The 22,700-nt window shown below is 41.3% G+C and overlaps 1 protein-coding gene across 3 annotated transcripts; it reads right to left on the bottom strand.

Annotated features, from left to right (window-relative positions):
* Window positions 1-1,728: 1,728 nt before the first annotated feature.
* On the bottom strand, window positions 1,729-22,114 carry dlgap4a (discs, large (Drosophila) homolog-associated protein 4a). Of its 3 annotated transcripts, none has more exons than XM_070910015.1 (11): window positions 20,900-22,114; window positions 20,273-20,508; window positions 19,778-19,855; window positions 19,049-19,196; window positions 17,469-17,715; window positions 7,093-7,532; window positions 6,885-6,982; window positions 5,634-6,070; window positions 3,245-3,336; window positions 2,677-2,829; window positions 1,729-2,160 (listed from the first exon to the last, which is right to left on the bottom strand). In XM_070910015.1, exons 1-11 carry the CDS (start codon window positions 22,112-22,114, stop codon window positions 1,936-1,938), a joined length of 3,369 nt encoding a protein of 1,122 aa, XP_070766116.1. In that variant the 3' UTR covers window positions 1,729-1,935. The 3 variants fall into 3 exon arrangements, with proteins under 3 accessions (XP_070766116.1, XP_070766117.1, XP_070766118.1); XM_070910016.1 differs by having other exon boundaries at window positions 17,469-17,688; window positions 20,912-22,114; XM_070910017.1 differs by lacking the exon at window positions 19,778-19,855.
* Window positions 22,115-22,700: the final 586 nt, after the last annotated feature.

Below are 22,700 nucleotides of genomic sequence, written 5' to 3'. Positions count from 1 at the left end.
GTCCCATAATCAGAAGTGTCATGAGTTTAGACAGAGACGAGGCATAGCGTATCTGGAGTGAGCTGAGGCAAACACAAACAAACTTTGCTGAGAATGCGCACACAGACAGCTGAGATCATGAGCAGATTAAATAAAATTTTAAAAATTACTTTAAATAAAAGCTTCATCAAATGACACTGAAATGTTGATGATCATTGCCGTCTTGGCACAATATGAAGCCCCTCGCAGCACCATTAATTATCATAATTACAGAAGTCAAGACACGTTTAGGTCGACTTCATTTTCGGATGAAAGTCACTAAACGTGTCAAATGTCATTAAAATTTAAATTCTAAAAAACAAAATGTACCACAGTTTTTCATTCGCAACAAACGGGGGTGGGAGTTCAAGCTGCTAGGAAGGGGAGTGAAGGACTGCTGATTTTAGCAGTCAAATCAAGCCTGTACTTCACTGCAGCAAACCTTACCAAAAACGCATTTTTCTTATTGAAGAACACTGAGTAGGTCTGGAATTGAAATATCTGGCTCTGAGCATTTGACCAATTCACTTGTGGTTATATAATAAATAATCCATCCATAGTGGCTGTTACTGTTGAGTTTGAGTGTTTGACCTGAGATTTTAGTCATTTCAAGGGCAGTCAGTTCATAACAGAAATAAACATTCACACTAATAAAGCCTTATTGGAAATGTTGAATTAAATAATTTAAGACTGGGTACCTACTGCATTGCTTGCTCTAATAGGATTTTATTATTGCTATGCTATTCCATTTCCTTTCCAGTAGCGAGTAAACCCCCACCCTATCACACGTAGTCTGGTTGAATGGGAATGCCATATCAAGTGGTGAATGTCTTGGTCCCCTACATCGCATGAGGATGCAGTGAAAGTCAGAATGATCAGGCAAACAAAGGTGAGCAAACTTGATCTGAGGTGAATGGAAAGTGCAGTGATCAAGTCGACATGAGCTGTAAATGCATACATTTCATACATTCCTCTGTGGCTCACTGGCTGGGCAGTCATTCCTCACATCCCTTCATGAAAAAACAAACACATGTAAGACTTTTAACAATGGATATCCACAGACACAGACTGTGTAGTGTGCGCTTGTGAAAAGGAAGAGGAGGAGAGAGAGAGGTGGAGTGAATGATTGCATCAAGTGCTAATATATCATGACGGTACATGTACTCGATCTATAAAAAACTACCTTGGTACTGAACACTGACCTCTTTCTAACAAATAATCTGGTATACAACATTTACAAAATGAACATTGTAATAGTGTGATATTTATAATATATATGCTACTGCCTTCCTCTGGTTCTCTGCATTTTAAACCTCTGAGTACATTAACACCATCTTATAATTCTTACACAGTAAAGCGTACACACCACACTCAACGAGTGGCAGCCTAATACAAATAGAGAACAGGAAGACTCTGTGGACAGTGAGTACACCTGCATGTGTGTCCTGAGTGTGTGTGGATGGTAGCTCAGCTCGTAAACCAGGCAGCCACAACTTGCCGGTAGACTCAGCAGTGAAGGGAGTTTTGAAAGAGAGTAAACTTCTGGGATACCAAGATTCTTCAGCTCACAAGGTACAGGATGTCCTTATCCAAGATACTTGCACATTTAAGACAGTCCTGATATACTTTAGGAGATAATAATAATAATTATTATAATAACAATAACAATAGTATTAAACATCTGTCAAGGTTATTTCAGTCCCATGGCAGCAGGGTGATGATCTGCATTATTCTTGATTGTTTCTGTGCCCTGTGATCACAAAGGTTCTCCTTTTCCCCGCTGTGCTGCTATGGGGGATCGGCCTCCGTGCATCCGTTGTACATCTGTGTGTTCGTGTCAGATCTGTCTGTGTGTTTGTGTCAATGAATGTCTGAAGTGAGTCAGGATTTTCCTCGATGATCGGTGCTGGTTCACCCTCAGAGGCGGGTCTGGGCCTCGGGGACGTAGATTTCGATGCTGTCTGCGCTTTCCGTGGCGGAGTTCTGTCGCACTGACGCCGCGCGCTTAGCTGCCATCAACCGTTTCCTGGCTTCTTGCCGCTGCTTGTCCACAGCCGAGTCCACACTCCTGTCCTTCCCCGCTGACAGCTTGGGCTTGGACTGCTTCTTTGGCACAGATGATGGAAGCTGCTTGTTTTCATCCTGAGGAAATCATGTCAAGAAGGACAAGGAATAAAGTGTGAGCTAAAAAACACAACCTCCAGTGGTTATGATGTACTATCATTTGTAAGGCATTAAGCATTTCATCAAGTTAATGTAAAATTAAACTCCTTAAGGCTTGAATTTAGGACTACTAAAACGTTTTTCAATATCGATTAATGGGCCGATTATTTTCTCAATTAAACGATTAGTTTCCTTGTCTATCAAATGTCAGAAAGCTGTAAAAAGATTTCATTACAATCCTCCAGAGCCAAAGTTGACAGTCTGAAAAAACCCAAAGATATTATAAAGAGACAAAGAGAAAACTGTTTTGAGAAGCTGGCACCAGCAAATGTTGGCAAATTTAGTTGAAAAATGACTGAAGCAATCATCTGATCACTATTTATCAAAATAGAAATAGATTAACTTTCAATGAAGGACTAATCGAAACAACTCTACTTGAGTTACTACTCTACTCAAACTTAAGTATGATGAAAACTGTCTGGCACCAAACATCACCTTCTTCTCTGGTTTCTCAGGAAGTTGCCAGTTGTTGGCTTTCAGTTGGTAGAGCTCATCAAACTTCATGCTGATGTCTTCTATTGAGAGCTGGAGCAGATCCCAGAACCCTGCGAGGTCCTGTGCCGTTGGTCGCGGGTTGGCGTTCACTTTCTAGTGAGAGGAAAATGAGACAGTATAGAGAAGTGATAGATGAATGGAGAGAATTAATCACATCCCTCCCCACACATATATTTCCCTTCAAGCAAATGGATGAATCGACTTCCAGAGATTATTAAATTTCAACAATATTGGACATTTAACAGAGAAGATCTGGCAAGGAGGAACAGCAGGACAATAGAGACAAGTAAGCCAAGAGAATAACAATCTATCACAGTAAATCTGACTAGAAAAATCCTCAAGGCTTGAAGGCGTTCCTCTCTAAATGTAATGTAATGGGAAGATTTCTGCATGTCAGTGTGTGTAGGACAAATGGCAGGAGAAAGATGAAAGGAAATTGGGTCAGTGAGAGTTTGGGAGGCTAACAAAAACAGAGAGAGATTCAATAGCATGTAATGGAGCAACTCACCAAGTTCTCATTACAGAGCCCTCTGAACTGCTCAAACTTCTGTGATATGAGGAGCTGCGCACTGCCTACTGCACTGCGGATCGTCCCCAACACTACAAAAGAGAAGAATGACAAATCATCAACAAGCTGTCAAGAAAAAGTGGAGAGGTAATAGAAACACTTTGAGCTAAAATAAAACGTATCACAACAAAATGGACGGATGATAAGGCTGCTAGTTTGAGTTAGAGTGAGTGCGCTTGGGAGGTAAAGTATATAAAAGAGCTGCATCAAGACATAGGAGGGGGTGACTACGTAGAGTGTATTCCTGTTGTCTATGTTAACATTTACCATTTAACATGCTGTGACAGTAAATGATTTCCTTAGAAGTAATATATTAACTCAATCTTAGAGAAGATAACAAATTACTCTTTATTCAGCTATTTTCTGCCTAATATTTGCATGTAAATGGAAATTCATAATTCAGGTCCACAGAGAGCATGGGGAATGACAATCTGATGGAGCCTCTGCAGCTAGTTTGCTCCTTGCTCATTCATATTTCAGACACTGCAGAGATAGATCTTCCTAAAAGCCTGAGTGGTATTCTGGGAGATGAAAAAGTGAAATGACTCCACGTTGGCTCTATTACAGCTAAAACAAAGCTTACTCCCACTCTAATGAGCAGCGTCACTGTGAGTCAATGGCAGTAATGACTGCGTCGTGCTTTGTCTCATTGTCCATAGTCAACATGGACAAGGCCTGACCTAATCCCCTGTCTTTGAACCTCACTAACAGGGACATCAATTACATTCTTCATGTTACTGACTTGACAAGCTATTTACTGTACTTTATTTATTACTTTTATATTGTGCTTCTATTTTACATCTTTCTTTTGTCTTTTATTGTGAAGCACTTTGTGATGTCTGATCTAGACAGTAGGGATGCCACGGTGAGGAAATTTTCCCACTGGTTAATAAACAACACAGGTGTTGCCGATTACACTGGACAAGTGAACTTCAGTTTATAATTGTAGAGTCCACCATCTGACTAAGTACTGATAAATTTGTTTTCTTAATTGATGAACGTGGCCGCTGATACGTGAAATGAACTAAATGGGTTTTAATTCTAGAAAATGAAAAAACATAACGACGGCAGGGGCGGTGGGCAAGTAATGTAATCGATGTATGCCCAAACACTGTGTAACACCGGTAATATAGACTACCGTCACACATAACACATTAAAAAACCTTACTTGCTTTCTCAAGAATAGGGCATTTGGCTTTGAATACTTAACATTTAAATGACGTCATTATGACGACACAAAGACCCAATTTACAGTTAGGCCTCATTTATATGTCGTCTTTTATGATTATGAATACATACATACATTTCCAGTGTCTTGTATCCACATACAATACAGATGTGATTTAGCACACTTTTAATTTACACTTTACATGCCAAATATATTGGTCTCTGTTGGCTGGACCCAAATCTGATTTAAATCCATCTGTGTTTTCCCGGTCTACATGCAAATCAGGGTCAGCCCTCCTCCAGTCCAGAAGGAGGTGGTAAAACACCTAAAGCTGTTTGGTAACTGCCAAAAACACCAGACGAAGAATAACTTCTGTAATTTAACACAGTTACATTACAACAATATACTTTTGGCTAGCGTTAGCGAACAACTTTCCATGACCACACAAATTAATCATATTCATCAACTACGAGCAATACAAACGTTTCACTGTCTTCATGGGCTCTAACTCACACAACTCCCTCACCCATGCAGATCATTCAGTGGTTGAACTGATCAGGTATCAGATAAAGGCTACAGTGGCTCTGCTGTATTTGTATTTGATCGTATGTGTAGAAATCACTAGAGCAGTTTTTCCTTGTTGCTTTAATGAGAACAAACAGCTAATTTCATTGTAATTTTAGTAACTTTAGTTGCCGTTATCACAGGGACAGACGAAACAGACCAAGGATGTATTAAGAAAATCAGCCAGTAATTTCCACTATTTTCCACAGACTGCTTACTGACATAATTACACTATATACACTATGAGAAGAGTAAAGTTTATGTATGCATCTTGGAGAGATCTGGAGTTGCTTTGACACACACTCTAGCCAGATGTTAAATAGGTGTGTCTGTCTCTCCAAGAAGCATACGTAGTCCTTCCATGAGTCTGTGGCCACTCACAGGGTCAGTCCACTGTGATACTGGCAGGTTAAGTTACACTGAAATTAGCTGTCATACTCCCTGTCTCATTTAAGTGACAGGAAAAAGTGGCTCCAGTGATTTCAACAAATATGTCTTCAATCTCATCAGAATTTTATCTGAATATAAAATTCTTGAAATGACAGGTGTAAATGGGGCCTTAATGTTTTGATGGCCACATGTAAATCTGTCACCTACCCTCCTCTGACAGCTTGTTGTCTTTGGTCTCCTGCTCCATCTGTTGACACCAGCCCTCCATGCGCCCTGTTTCCGCCTGCAGCAGCTTCAGAAACCAGTTACCATCTCGGAGGCAAGCTGGCGTGCTGGGCTGAACAGCATCTCCGTGGGTGCTGCAGTTTCCGGTCTCCAGGCTGGGATCTGGCGGTGGCAGCGAGGAGGGGTCTAAAGCCGGGTCCAGAGTCTCCAGGGGCGAGGTCGATATCCTGGATGGGGCCGAGGTGTGTTTAAGGGACTGCTGTTCCATGGCTTTGTCCTGTCTGTTGGCTGCGGTGGTATTCACTGTTTGACTGTTGGTGCAGTTGGCTGTGTTGTTTTCTGTGGGTGTGGCATCCTGGGGCTCCTGGGGCTCAGTCTCTGTATTTTGTCTGGAGGCCATGCTGCTGTCCCGGCTGAGGCTGCGGAGACATGCATAAACATCAGCATCTGACAGACAGTTAAAAAAATAAGACAATGAAGCGATGTGTCAAGCATGTTCCACAGTAACAGTTTGGGGTCAGTGAGTTTAACTGACAGGACATTATGGCAGCTGATGTTCCAGTATTATCTATTGCAAAGGAGCATAAAGAGGCAGAAAATACACTGTGTCGGGGATGATAAGCAGGGGGGAATTAGCAACAAATCAGGTATACAACATAAAAGCTTGGCTGACTGCTGAATTCAGAGATAATGAGCAGGAGAAAAGGAAGTGGGCTGTCAAACAAATGTGATTAAGGGAAATTACAGCACACAAGAAAAGTTTAAATGACGAGTTTCTCACTATGTTCAGCTCACTACAGTCAAAACAAGAGTAAAAGAACATCAATCAGAGCCCTGGGCTGCTGTGCTGCTGCCAGGCTAACTGCTGAATGACCTTAGCAACACTAGCCACCACTTCAGCCACACGGGCGAAAGAAAGAATGAGACAGAGTGTCTGCAGATATGGAGGGAAAAGCAGGAGAAGAACTGCAGTGTTTGTGCTGATTTTTTAAAAACATTTTAAATCTTGCAATATTTTAAAGATGCCATGTTAAATCACCAGCCGATTACTCAATGTACTATATATGACGCCATTAAGGGCTGTATTACGTATTCTGTATAAGTAAATATCCTTTCTTCTAATATCTTATCGAGTACTTCCTGTCTTCACAGCACCCTTGTGAGGACTGCAATACATGTAACCATCAGATTACTTGTGGCTACCATTCACATCAAATGTGAGTGTATACTTACGGCCTGCCGTTCTCCACTTGAACTCCAATTGACTGAAACTTCAGGGGTGCAGTCAGGGGAAGTGGTTCCTCTCTTAAGACTGGCAGAACGCAATCCACCTGGAAAATCATGGACAACAGAAAGCCAGTCAAATACAACTGTGAAGGTGGCTTTAGTCTTCTCCCAGTATAATTGTATCTCAACACAAATGAAAGTAGATAATTCTTACCTGAATTCCGATAGAGGACAGTTTCCTCTTGGTTGCAGTCGGGGGCTGCTCTAGGGTGAAACTAATGCTCAGGGTGTCATTTTGGGGCTGGGTAGATGTGGAAGTGGAGGTAGTGGTGACAGTGCTGGTGGGAGGGAGGTCACGAGGGGCTGGAACAGGAGGTACAGAGACTGCAGCAGGTGCAGGGGTTGCAACTGGGACAGGGACAGGGACAGGGACTGGTAAAGGTTGGGTCCCTTTAGCCAGACTGCCCGTGCGGATGCTACAGAGACTGTCAGAGGAGTTGCTGCGTCCTGACTGGCTGTTGGCCTCACTGCCACGGTCCTGCTGGTCAAGGTATATGTCTTGGGCTGATTCTGTGCTGCTCTGCACCGTCACTGAAATGAGGGGCTTGGATGTGGTGCGGGGTGGGACTGGAGGAGGAGCCTTCCTATTGCTGACTGCTGACAGAAGAAGAAAATAGAAAAAATAGAAAACAGAGAGCTTAGAATGAGAAACCTGCTCTTTGTCACTAAGACACACACAACTACGTGCTACTAGACATAAGCCAGCTGGTGCCTATCAAGTGGCAAAACACAAAACCATAAACACGGCCCATCTGAAAAACAAACCTGCACTTTGCTCTTATTGCTGCCTCTATCAGGCTGTGCTTAAAGCCTCTATGTTTCCTGTAAACCTGCTGGCGGTTGTGTTCCATTGACGTCAGTCTATCTCTGGGGATATTCCTTTACATGCCACACCTTTGCAGTCCTTTTGCTCTGGGGACTGTCAGACAGGACAACGGTGCCTTCCAGGAACTAAACTCAGTAATTAAAAAGTCCCTTTTTCGCATTGCTATTGCGTTTCCGCTGCATCTGATGAACCATGACGATCAGGCAAACAACAACACAGAGTTATCCTGTCGTTTTTTGCATTTACTGTTGCATGACATACATGTCAGTGGATGCAGAGCTGTACCCGAATCAGAATCATCTGTGCAGCAAACAGAAGAAAGTTGCACTTCTGTGCTCCGTGTTGCCCTCATGGTTTCAATCACCATTCTCTATTTCCATTAGTTAGTTTTGTTGTTTTGTTATTTGAGAAAACTCAGTTTGTTAAAGTGTATATAGCCTGCCATAAAAAAATGCAGTGATTTGAAAATGAAAATGAGATTCAATGTTTAGGGAGCAGCCCTAAATGGATGTTCTGAATCCATGAAAAGAAGACTTAAAACTCCACAACGCTTGTCTGTAGATGATCTGTTGAGTGTTTGATTGTTATCTATTTCTGCTTTAGAACATCAGCGGTGAAACTATTTGCAAAGACCGTTTTATTTCTCTTCTTCACTTGCCATGTTCTCTCATCACTGGTCCCTCTCTCTTGTTCACTCGCTAGCTCTCTCAACCATCGCTCTTGCTCTCATTTGTTCGTGCGCTCAACTTGTTCGCTTGTGTTTGACCAATTAGCGACACTCAGGCCTGCAAACGTCGCCCAGATAGTTACTGAGAAAGGGACCTTTTTGGCACATAGAAGTATCTTACAGAAACAACATTTAGTTCCTAGTTCCTCTGTTAGAAATGGAGATAAAGTTCCTCCAATGGTTGTTAGTTCCCTGGGAACATTCCTGCGGCGGAAACTCCCCATCAGTCAGACATGTTAAGCTAGCAACAGGACTGCACAAATCACTGTATGTATTGATGACAATTTCCTACATAGCATTACACGAATGAAAACCCAAATCTAACCACAGTGAAGATATGTCAATTTTGTGTTCACAACTTGTTTCCACTGCTCCCAAGTGGTCAAAAAAAATCTGTTTAAATGAAATGCATGTCCATTTTATTAAACAATTCTGCAATACTTTTGATTTCTGTGACATAATGTGCACAACACATTCACCCTAAATTTTCTTAATGTTATGAATGATATGAAATGCACTAGACACCTATGACTATCTATAAATAATGCTGATAGACTACAACCTTTTAACTGTTTAATTCCAAACACAATCCATTAAAAGACAAGGCAAAACAATCTGACTCAGGGACCAGGAAGGGGACTCTTTTTCTCTCTGACTGTAGGGTTGTGGTGGACGATGCAGAATTAACTACATTACAACAACATGAGAAACCAGGAAAAACCACAGGCTTTCTTCAAGAATTGAGGGGATGTTGAGGTGGTTTTGTGTAGATGCTATTTAAACAGCTGGCTGACTGTCAACATATGACTTAAAGAGCTGCAAAACAAACAGCAGAAAAATACTTTGGCTCAATAACAGCATTCACTGTCACACATGATGGATGAAATATTTATTTAAAATGAGCTGACCAAGAAGGTAATTCAAGACTCACCACTTTGGATCAATAATGAAAATGTAGTGTTTATTCTCTCCGGTAGTGGTTTCAATCTAAATAGCAACCTAACACCCTGTAATTGTGAGGGCGCTGCACTTCCGTCATCAGCCAGTGACTCACAGCACCAGTAAAGCCCTCATTAAATCCCACCAACATACACAAACATTGCTGTGGAATCCACGTAGTTCTTGAGTTGCTCATGTGGCCCCAGCCTGCAGTGACAATCTCGTCTCAGAGAACATACCCAACCAACAGCAGAACATTTCTTCCCAAAGAATGAGTCACTTCTTATAGTACTCATAGCACAGATGCATGACATTCCCAAACTTAATTAATGTGCCCTGCTACACCCCAAGTCTCAACACATGCCTCTGTCCCATTTGTTGTGTCTACAAGGCTGTACTGTGACGCTTACTCACACACAGAGCTATAAAGTTGATTTTAAACATTTCCACTTTAATAGATCGTCTTTTTTATGCCAAATATCCATCAACAGTTAACCACACATTTACAATTCTCACTCAACTATACAATAACACGATTTATGAGAAACAACAACAAATGCTAAATGCGGTTTACGACCATCCAGTCATAGTAAAGTGGGCTAATTGCAGATTATTCGCACCCTTAGCAAAGAGCACAGTCCATTTTGCTGTCCTAGAGCAAAATATGTGGTGTGATGGCTGGCTCCATATCCCCTACCGAGGGGCACAGTGCCAAGAGGTGATTAAGAGATGGATAAGCTGCCCAGACCCTGGACCTCTGGGGCAGGGCCTGCTCATAGCCTTCAGCTGAACCCTTGATTTTACGTCATAAGAACCCTATAAGCAATCCCACCTTGAAATCATCACAAGTTTCTCAAACACAATCAATGCCTGACCAATGATGATGTTAATGATTGATTGCTCCGTTAAAGAATTTGATGTGGACAGTCTGTTCACCCAAAAGGTCAGCGGAGCCTGTGATGGTACAACTGATTTCACATATAACAGAAATATAACAGTAAAAAGTACTTTCCTTATTAACATGTTAAGTAACCAAAGCTGAATTAAGTACCTTTTTCCTGCATTTTGTTAACCAATTCACTACAGATGCTTCCTCTTTTACGATTTGTGATATTATCCTTTGAATAACTGAGGTGGGAAACTTTTATCAACAAGGAGTTACACTAAACAGACGACACAAGACTCAACTGATCATGTAAATGTTCTTAAAAATCCAATGTTTCAAGTCTATTACCAGGAGATTGGGACAACATATTTTGCAACCCTTTTTGTTGACACAAGGATGGGTAAGGCTTTGTTTTGCATGCTAGTGTGCATGTTTTGTCTCATCTAATTCATGTCCTGAAAATCCTGTTTGTAGAAACAGACAGAGTGACAGCAGGAGCATGACTGAGTTTTGTTTAAATCTGTAATATACTTGTGTTATTTGATTGATTTTAACTGAATCAATTAATATCATACTCCATTTAGTTGGGCTGTGCTGCAAAAACAGGCCATATCATTTCTTTAAATAAATCTTTCATCAAACTTGCCTTATGTATTGTTTAAGATTTTAACAATCAATTACTGATCACGTGGCCAACAACTGATCAAGGAATTTAAATTTAAAAATTAAAATTTGAATACCTAGTCCAAGTACTGAGGCAAACATGCCAGCTAAGCTATCGAAAGAATGAGAAAGAGGAATCCCATTGCTTTGCATGTTCAAATAAGATAAATAAGTTATGTGGACTGCAGCTGTTTCTGAATCACATATTTCAGGGGCCCAAATGCTTTCCCTTACTCTGAAAACAATTAAGATCAATTACAACGTTGTCAACACTGCTATGATCATCAAATGTTAACTAGATTGCATCACTTATGAGAGCCATGCAGTCTCTGACTCATATGCTCTAGCTCCATCAGCAGGTCTGTCTAAGAGCCATCAGATGACCACTAATGGGCCCTCCATGGCAGGCTAAAATTTGAAAGTACATGATTGACTATTTTCAATTTTGTTGCCATTAGCTCAGTTTTTAAATACAGGACTAGCTTCTGTTCCATTTTGGGTGACACTGTTCAGTGTTCTGGTTTGGGATTTAAGAAGTCCTGATTACTCCTGAGCTCATTCTTGAGTGATTTGAAGTGTGTTAATTAGGCTGCAGAGTGAACTTATTTGTGAGGAGAGACATTGCAGTGCCATATTAGTTTCTACAGAAGCACCAAAGTCCATATACACAAAAGCAAAGTGCACAGGCCAAGCCTTATAAACAGTATTAGCTTATTGTGGATGAACCTTTGTGAAACTCTGGATATAAGCCAAGTATCATGAAAAGAGGCGGTAGCAGAAGCTCTGTCCAAGATTAGCAGTCTTATTGTAAGATAGTATGGCAGGCTGACAGGCTGTGGGAGTCATAGACGGAAAGATTAGACCAGGACACATGGCTGAGCATGACTTCTGAAAAACAGATTAAGCACATAAGGGACAGTATTCAGCAAAATACTGTATATTCAAATCAGATCAGAAAGCTGGCCTATGCTCAGTTAAACTGCAAAAGTTGGCATTTAATTCAATTTTTGTCTTGCCCAAGAATCAATCTCCTGGCAGCTGGGAAAACTATATATTTACATAAATTACAAATATACTATATGCACATAAGGAATTATGCATCAGAAGCACGGAACCTAGATCTCATAACAGATGACTGTAAGCCTCCCAAAGGTCAATTCCTATGCCGAAGACAGTTAACGAGTAGATCTTCTGCTGCACACCAACCTTGGATTCAGGGTTTTCATGCAAATTTCAGTCATTGTGTAAAATAAAATTGATGGTTGATGCCATTTGGTTCTCACTCCACTGCTGCTGCTTATTATTGATCTATTACGTGATTTATATAAATTTTTTGACACAGTTTCAAGAATCAGATATGGAATCTGCTGTTTTCCACAACAGCTTCATGAATAAGAGAAACGTGCCCAAGGTATGAGTAGAAAAGGCTGACGTGGGCAGGGTGGGAAGACTTCATGACAGAGAGAGCTATCTGTTGAGACAGAAAGACAGGCAGGCTGCCATTTAGCAGACAATGCTGACATACTAATGGGAAAAAGTAAACCACTTACACAACATGCAGAGCAAGAGAGCGACAACACGAAAAACAAAAAATAGGTTATGAAAACAAATAGCTACGTTTTCATTAACAGTAAACCAATTTGTTCATTATTTACTACTACTACAGTGGCTAGTACTCCAAAAGTAAATGTAATATAAAATTGTTGACAAAAAGTAAATAACAGCTTGCCTTGAGAACAGCCATTAAAATTGAGACAAAATCCCAATAATTTAGTCCACTCTTTACACTGCTGGGGACTTGGTTTGTGCATTCTTATCTGCTGTATAGTCTGATATCCTTAAGACCTCCTGTGGTTCTTAGTCTGACCTGCTGGACTGGAGCAACAGTCTGGGTTATAGCCTAATCAGCTGATGCAAAGACACGTGGCAAGTGCTTCTGAGGTCAAGCCTTGTGGGATGTGAAATTAGGAGCACCTGAGCAACTTTTACGTCAATGTGACACTATACTGCTCAAAACGGAACAGACATGCTTTTATCCAAATGACATGACATGTTAATAGAACACAGATCTTGTATCTCCCTTTGAAAGCCACTGAAAAGCCTACCCAAGCCTGAATTCGGCTTTTGCAAACCACAGCGTAAGGGTGGATATGATGCTTGAAACCGGGATTGTGTCAGTGATCAGGATTTTGCCAATATCAGTATGCATGTGAGGCAATCATATTGAAAGACTAGGCTCACTGTCATCAGATCAAACTAGATGGTAAAGTTGCGTATGAAGAAAAAACTGATTAGGGCTGCAAAAAACAATTACTTTCAATGTCTATCTATCTGTCAATTATTTTCTCGATTTAGTTGTTTGGTCCATAAAATGCACATCACAATTTCCTAGCTCCCAAGATGACACTATCAGATTGCTTGTTTTGTCCAACCAACACTTAAAAGACCAAATATATGAAGTTTATTGTCACACGAGACAAAAAAAACAACTAATCACAACTGAGAAGCTAAAACAAGAGAGTATTTGGCATTTTTGCTTAAAAATGACCTAAATGATTAGTCAATTATCAAAAGAGTCAACAGAATTCTTCTGTCTATAGACTCATCAATTAATCGACTATTCGTTTAAGCTCCATAACACATTGTCATAAACATAGCATACTACTAAAATGTGTCATACTCTAATACACAAAGAGTCAATCATATCAATATGTAATAAACTCATAATGGGATATTGTACCAAGTGTAATTTTTTCAGCAGCTGCCAAAACCATTACCATTAGTAGGTCTCTAATCCGTGCATGGCATTAGTGCAGGAAATGGATAGGCCTCGACTATACTGTCTAACCATGTTAACTAATAGCTCCACACACATCATTGGGAAGCCCTGTCTGCTGTTGACCCTACTGTGAAACTACTGTTGCTTCGCCCATTCAGTCAAGAGATTACCTCATCAATGAGAGTGAGAGGAAGAGTGTGTAATACTGTGGAGGATGACTCACAGTCTATCCATGGTAACACACAGACACACCATGTCTTGTGTAATACGGTGCGGGATACAATGAACACGCCTTGTGGCTACAATGAAGCTTCAAAGCCAGTGTCTCTGATGATACCCAGCAGCCTGTTAAGCAGTCTGTTTGGACCATTTCAAACTTCAAAAGACAGAAGAAAATGAAATAATTTCCTAAACATCAGTTAAAATAAAACCTAAATACCTAACAAAAAAGGCTGCATCCTCCCAATCAATACAAACAATAGTGTTAGTGAGCATAGAAAAGGGACATAAGTGTGTTACCCTCTGATGTTATATTGCTTTTATGTGCACAATGCACATCCTCCTCTCCTCAGGTGGCCCTTATAAAAAGCCCAGTGAAGTGTCCTAACTGCAAAGCACTATACAGAGCAGGAAGTTGATAAATTATTGATTGTGTCCTCAGGTCTTAACACATGGTATCTAGCTACTGAATAAAAATGGCAGACAAAACTGCACCAAAAAAAAAAAAACTACTGCAGTTGTGGCAGTTGAGGTAAAATCATTTCAGAAGGTAGGTTTCCAGACACGAACTGGATCTACTCACGCCACGTCATTTAAACCAGAAATATTAAAAACACAGTTGGAGTCAACTTCATATCATCTTCCATCCATAAAAACAACAAAGTGTTGGACTTCAAAATGGAACTTTGACCTGGTCAGGAGAAAGTCATGCAACGAGACTAATCGTGATATAGGGTTAGGGTTAGAAAGAACTTTGACAGTTTTGACTTTGTAGATTGGCTGATAAGTCAAGCTAAACGTGATTCATAGCTTCCTCCATGCCTCTGAGCTCGCATCACTGTCACATGTTGAGTCGGGGATAAGAGAGCAGACTCGTTTACCGTTACTTTACTTAATTTGACAGCTGAAGTTCATCAAAAAGATCACCAGTAAGGTACACTAATGTTAAATACTCTATCAGCCCAAGTTCAATCAATGTGACTTAATAGAAATATTCTGGGATTGTTTTTTTCCGTTTTAATGAATGATCCGTGTCCGTAATTTACCACTCATCTCTACATCAACCTATTTGGCAAAGGAAGATCGTTTCTATTACACACTGCATTAGCTGTCTGTCTGCTGTAACAGACGTGAACGGGTTGATTAGCCGAACCAGCCGGTTACCGAGCTGCCCATACTCGGGTGTTAACGCCTCAGCTAATGTTAGCTTGTGCTACTAGCCAGTAAAGGCTCACTACGGTGTGATATCACACAGGACATTTAACGTTGAGTAACGTTAGCCGGAGGCGTCATATAGTAGACATATAAACGAGACAACAAAGAACTGTTGCTACCGGCAGCTTTTTGCCTCGTTACCACCAGCCTTACAACAGCGACCACATTACTGTCTAACCTCCCAGCCTCGCCTGCTTGCTAACAACTCGTATTAGGGTTTCATCCCCTTTCTTCATCCACGTTAGCTAGCTAACCTACCACACCATTAACGTTAGCTCACGTTAGCTTGCTATTGCTAGCGTGCCGCCAACAACTGACAGTCTGAACATAAACACCCTGTCAGGGAAAAAGCGACAAAACCTTACTGTATGGTGGTTGACTCGAAAAATCCGTATTTTCTGGTCATTCATGAAAGGCAGACAAGATGCAGACGGGCTACGATGTCCTGCCGTAAGATACACAGCGACGCTGTGAAGAAAAGATTTGTAGTACACGCCCTTGACGACGAGGATTGGAGTCCACGTTTTCTCCAAACTGCTTTCTGCAAACGATTGGACAGTTCTGGTCCTCGAGCTAATCGAACATGAATGTGATTGGCTGAAGTCTCTGTATAATGTTGTTAGTGAGTGCCTTCACTATAGGTGGGTTTCATTTGGTCCCTGACGCCTCGGGAACGGACTCGAGCCTAGACATAAACCTCATACATATTCAGTCTATTGTGGCCGCCTGTCACCTGAACAATGGAGCTCTATTTAAATTAGATTTTTTCAATTCCCCCCTTTGTTTGTTTTTTTATAAAGGAAAGCATCATATTGAAACAGTCTCTGTGGAAATCAAAACGTCTAATGAAAACAAAAAACCTGCCGGGTCACACAAAATCAGACAGCATAATATTTGTAAAACCTATATGATGTACTTGCAATTTCCAGTTAAAGATTGGGCCTACTATTACCAAAAATATACAGCTAAGTCCTCCTAATGGTTCATGTTATCAATGATTTTAATCAGACATCTTTACATGGAGCCAGCACACATAGCCTATAGCAAATATGTATAGAAAATAGGTTGACCTGAAAATAACAATGAATTATGGTAACAGCAAAGGTGCATTGTGAGAGGCACAAGTCCAATATAAATAAATGGTTTTAATATATGACATTTTAATGCATTTTGACATATGAAGCAGTAATATATAACACTGGTATGAGTAGAATTGCAATTTCTCATATAGGTACCCCAGAAAGAATATTTGTGTCCAGTATGAGCTTTATGATGATAAACGTAATGAATTGATGTGCACCAAAAGATTTAACATTAGGCGTATTTGGACTCTTAGCACTGTAGAGTTTATCTCACATTACTTTTAATTTACAAAATGTAACTCATCCCGCCATATTCTTTTTTTTCTTTCTTTTAAGATATAACTACCAACTTCAGGCCATTTTATTCAGTGATAAGAGACACAATTACACCAGTCAGTCATATTTTTGCTTTTCATATAAAATGCCTTAAATTGCTGCATACATTCAATACATCCACAGTGGATAAATCCATTATTAACACATCACTTCAACACAAAAACAATCAATATATCTCTCAAGATAACTAATGGTTGGAAATTCAATAAAACTTTCAGGAGTTGAAGCTTTTCTCTTGCATTCATTTACACATCGATTCAGAAGAGTGCTGTTGTTGCCCAGCTCTGCGTCCCTCTTGCCGCATGAATAAAACCAGTAAAAACCAGAGCCGGAGAACATTGTAACCAAAAGTCCTTATTCAGACTGAAATATTACAAAAACAATTTAATACCAACATGTGTGCAAAACAGATTCTTTCAGCACAGAGATGATCCACAACAAAGCAAACTAATAAAGCAAGAAAATAACCTGTTAATATAAGATAAAAGAAGGTGACATTATATTTGATAATATAAGAAATAATTGTATCTATAGTGAAGAAAGAAGTATTATATACTGTCTAGATTAATGTTTGTCTTCTTTATGTTTTCTATAAGCTAAATATACAAAGTTAAATTGTTAGTAAGTGTACTTCATAAGAAAATATGTTTTAAATTCTGGTTTGATTATTTGATGGATTTCAGTGAAGTCCAAATTTCAATTTCCTACTAAATGTTCACTTTTCTGTTATGAGGCAGAGTAAATAGATGTGTGGATGGCATTTAATGGCAAGCATTTCCTCCCTTTCAGCTAATACCTTCTTAAAATCAAAGACTATCTTCAGCAGCTCTGCCCCACCTTGTCCTCACTGGTACTCACTGGTGTTGGAGCTGTAGCTGTAGCCTTTAGTGGTTGGTGGTGGTGAGTCTGAGTCCACAGATGCCGTGTCTTCATCCTGGGAGCAGCCCGCCTGGATGGCCCGCAGGTAGCTGTGGCTGCGCGACCGGAAGCACGTAGGCGCAGGCAGATCCAGAGCCTCCACTGCCTGCGATTCCCCCTCGTAGTACGGTACTGAGTGCCCAAAGCCCTGCCCGCATACCTGAAAGAACGTGTGCAGACTCACACGCTGAGGGCAGAGGGTATACTCTGTCTATGCCCAGTGGTGGAAGAAGTACTCAGAAGCAGAAATGCCAATACAACAATGTAAAAATACTCAAATACAAGTAAGTATTATCAGCAAAATGTACTTAAAGTATGCAAAGTAAAAGTACTCATTCAACAGAAAAATGGCCCCTGTGACTGACCTATCATTATATATGACATTTGATTGTTAATACTGATGCACCAATGTGTAAGTAGCATTTAACTGTTGCAGCAGGTCGAGGTGATGATATTACTTTCCACCACGGCCTATAGCTATAAAATGTTTTGATTTCGATTTTAAAAGGTTTTGTTTTGAAAAAATCTAATCAAATGGTGTAATGGGTTTTTGCTTTTCTGTAAAATAATAATCAACACATAAAAGCTGATACAAGGATGATTCTATTTTGTACTTGGTGCAGGGACAGTATAAAGGTATTTTTACTGTTACTCAAAATAGCTTTGTTTCAGTATTTCTTTGCTGCATGGATTTGTGTGACACCCTGCACCATCTGAAATGTTTGATCAAGCGACATAAAAACTAGTAGAAACAACCAGTGGTAGTATTTTTATGTTTGGCATTTTAGTAGCAAATATGAATGTGTTGTGGGTGGTACAGAAACATGAATAATAATCCCTCAGAATCAACTCACTCCAAATGTTGTAGTTTAGTATCCACAGATTCTTTACTCCAATTGACTTTACTGTCATTGTGAAAGAAAATGGAATCTCTCAGTCATTATTTGACGAATGTACAAGTAGAGACTGATACCACTGCTTCTTTATAAATGGATGTTTGCATTAGTCTGGTGTGTGATTCTGCATCCCAGTGCAATTCCTGCTGATGAAGATATACAGCAAGCTCCCTCAGGTTTACGCTGTGGCATATGTCCCACTTTGACATTCTGTAAACACGCTCAAGCATCTCTTTTATTCCACCAGCTTATTCCCGGCTGGCTCATTCATATACTATCTCAGCAGAGATTACATACACTTGAATATTCTCTCACAATAGCTTCAAAATTGGAGAGTCATGTCAATGTATTTTTTGCTCATTCCCTGGTTTCGCATTGATCACATTCACTCTTCTTTTTTGGGTCACTGGAGTTGATCCAAAATGATCCAATTAGCTGCATAATTTCATTAGGTATGAATATTTATATTATACCCAGAAAAAATACAATACTGCTGCCATGGAGACGTTGCTGGAGCATGACACTTTGAGTTAAACAGACACACATGAGGACTTTGCCAGCCAAGTAATGATAATGTGACAAGCTTCAGTAACAGCAACACATTTAATAAGATAACAGACATACCTGAGTGCCCGAGCCTCTGCCCAGTGTGCCAGAGCATTGGCTGAAATCATTGTTCCTGTGGCGTGGAGGGGCCTCCAACGGGCTCACCAGGCAGTCTAAGTTATCGAGGCTCCGATTAGTCGACAGCTCTTTCAGGGACGGCAGGGAGCTGTGGAAGCGAGTGTAATAATCAGCCTCTCAGAAGTCAGAGACCGGAATAAGTGAGGGCTTGTGTTTAATTGATGATATCCAGGAGAAACTTTAAATCACACTCCGAAAAGTTCCCCAGGGCATTTTAAAATTAAATATAATTGAGATGTGTGAATAGTGATATGTGCGAGGGATTAAAATACCAGCTCAGAGGAAACCGTGATTTATGATTAAAACAGCTAAATGTGAGTTCATAAATTGACTTTCTGATTGATCTTGGACATTTTTGAGAACTTTCCTCTGTTCTGGCTTGCCCCTTTTGGCACCTGGCGTTAGTGAAAATGTGTGTGCACTAAGCAGCAGGGTGTGGTGGAGTGATTTTCATGGAACAATTTGCATGTTATGAAATCAGGGCTTGAGGAAACAGGTAAGAGTAAAGTACTAACACACCATTCAGGGTACCTGCAAGGTAAGAGATGGAACAGGAGGCAGAGAGGAAAAGTACTGGGAAGGTTAGGCAAAAATAGGTGGTGGGTAGTGATGGTAGGACAAGTGAGGGTGGGTGGAGGACCACACTGCCTGCCTAAGGATGGCACTGACCTCAGATGCTGCATAGAGCATGCACTCTGTAGTGGAGACCACAGATAATCCTCCCGCATGAGAGCGTAGCAACGAGGCCTGTCCGTGTGGATGTAGGGGTAAAACACATGGCAAAATTTCATCTCCTACTGCTTTTGTACCAAATAAAGATGATACTGTGTGTCATTTCCTGTCCCCTCTCATTAATCTACACCTCCACCTCCATGAATAGCTTCCATGAGGTTGTTTTGACTAAGTGCTGCTGCATATCTAGACAATTATTTGTGACAAGATGCTGCCACCTGCTGACTACCTTTGGGGACAAGAGAAAAAATGTTTGTTTCTTCCCATAATTTTAACATCAAATACTTTTTAACAACCTTCAGTGCCTATTTCTTTTGTAAATGAATGTAAAGTAAAAGAGCACAAACACAACTATGGCAAAACAATGAGCATGATAAATAAAGGTCATAAGTCCAGTGTGATGAATTGGATTCTCTATGTTGTGGGACTCACTTGCGTGGAGGTGGAGGTGGCTGCTGCTCACTCAGGGAGTGCTGGGTGGCCTTCAGGTAGCTGTGGCGACGGGCAGCGGATTTGGGGGAAGGTTTGGGGCTCCCCTCTGAGTCCTCGCTGTCTTCTAAGTCTCCCATAGCTTTCACATAGCTGCCACTGCGCATCCTTCGACAGGGGATCTCAGTTCCTCGGGCCCGGCCGCGACCCAGAGTTCCTGCCCAGTCCCCCAGTGGGACCTGGGTTATGAAAACACATACATACTGTTGTGAGAATCTTGTAAATAAAATATTTCAGATGTATCTCTTAGACATGGCATGCATTTCATGGTTTGAGTCTGATTTTGTTCACTTATTTAAAAATAAATATTCACAGTATGATTCTGAGCATGTGCAGGAATGAAACTTGTCATGATTTATGTCGGAAAAAATCTATAAATGTGAGTATAAACAATGAGGCTAAAGTATACATGATAAACAGAATAAAGGGTCAATCTAATCAAATTATCAGGTAAAGAGGGAAATGTCTTCCAGTGCTCAAAACTGATCAATAAAAGCAACGAACCTCAGAGAAATTATAAAAAATATCCATGCAAACTTACAAAGAATGATGATGAAGATGAATACTCACTGGCCCTCCTACCTGAAGGAACTGTTGTGCCAGGTCTTGGTGGCATGACTTTGATTTAAGAAGGGTCCTGTTGACTGTGGCAGAGCCCTTCTGCAACACTTGCCTGGCCTGGCTGAGGGTGAGAGTGGACCAGGAGCCCCTCTTCACCAACGTATCATCCTTGCTTCCCCTGGTTCTTCCCTCCTCTTCCTTGGATACTACCTGTGTCGCCGGGCACGCCAGAAACTTGAGGTCACTGCTGCTTTTCGAGGTCTTTAGAGTATGTGCAGAAATGGTGTTGTAGCCCTGTGGGATATGTCTGGCCTGGCTGTCTGACACCGCTCTGCCAAGAGTCATCATGCTCAAAGGGTTGCGGTAACCTACAGCAATAGTGCCAGCTTTGGTGGTGTCAGTGTCCAGGGCATCATCTGAGCTCCAGAGGCCTAGTGCATTGGGCCTAGGTCTCTGCCTCGGCCCCTCGGTTTTAGCCCTGTCTTTACTTTTGCTCCTGCGGGTTGGTCTACCACCATCCTCACCAGCTCCTGTGGTGCCAGTCATTCCTCCAGCAGAGCGCCCATTTATGCTGCCTTTGATTGCAGAGTTTTCCAGGGACTGGGACTTGGCAAATAGCTTCTGTACAGAGTGCATCAGGTGGCGAATGCGTCCTGGGCTCTCACTGCGTTGCTTCGACATGCGTCCTCTATGAAATTGCAGCGTACTGAAGCCATCACGCTGCAGGGGCAGGTGCCTCTCTAGCTGATCCAAAAGGTTGGAGGGTAACCGATTCATCTTGGCTGCTGCCGCAGAGGAGATGGTGGCTGATCCACTGGTGATCATAGGAGCCCCAGTAAGGCCCAGACCCAAGCCCATGCCCATAGACAAGGAGTTGGATAGTGTACCCGCCCTGCTGCCCTGCCCAACTCCACCACCACCAGCCATACAGGCCTGGGAGCAGTCAACCTGTTCAGTCTGGGAGGTGAAGTGCAGACGAGGGAAGGTGCTGCTGTTGGACATCTGGCTGAAAGGCAGCAGGCAGTCAGGGGTCAGGGCGGTGGGGCTGGTGGCAGAGCACTGGTGGAGGTGGGGGTCCAGGGTGCCATAGTGGTTTATGGTGGGGCTCAACAGAAAGGCGCCGTGAGGGTCAGAGGTCAAAGGACAGAGAGGCTTCTGGGGGCATCCTGCTGGCTCACACGAGTCAGACAGGTGACGACTGCGGTTGGCTCCTAACCCTTTCATGGTGGCTGAGATGTCGTCCTTAGAACATGTCTCCAATCAGCACGGGTCTACTGACCTGAAGGGCTTATCCTGCAATGTAGAAAGACACAGAAATGATATATTAAACACAGTGAGTCATTTTAAAAGAAAGATTTCTGATTGGTGATGCAATTTACTAAGTGTATTAAAATAAAACGTTTCAAACTGTAACACCTCTGGGCCTATTCCTGTCACATTTTAGTTATTTTCTCTGATTAACCACCGTTTTTCTCCTAGTTCAGTGGCCAGTTTTTTCAGGAATGTTTAATAAAAATGTACCAGTGTTTGTCCCTTTATAGAGATTATAGTTAACAGTGCATAACAGTAAAACAGCCATTTGCATACAATATAAATGCTCAGAGGAAGAGTTCTACACCTCAATACTTAAAGCTAATGAAAACATTAAAGTTAGAGCCCATTTAGAAGTGTTTCTCTCGGTGTGTCCTTGAATTTCCAGGACAGTAATTGAGCTAAAAAATACATTATAGACTGTTTCTGCTGTGTGGCGCATTTCACAGAGGCTGCATAACACAGCCAGTAATGTGGAGAACAGAGCCATTGTCCTCTA

This window comes from Enoplosus armatus, chromosome 8 (assembly GCF_043641665.1).
Source record: "Enoplosus armatus isolate fEnoArm2 chromosome 8, fEnoArm2.hap1, whole genome shotgun sequence".
Classification (NCBI taxonomy): Eukaryota; Metazoa; Chordata; class Actinopteri; order Centrarchiformes; family Enoplosidae; genus Enoplosus; species Enoplosus armatus.
Note: the sequence above shows the minus strand (reverse complement) of the source record. Positions and strands in the feature narration are given on the sequence as shown.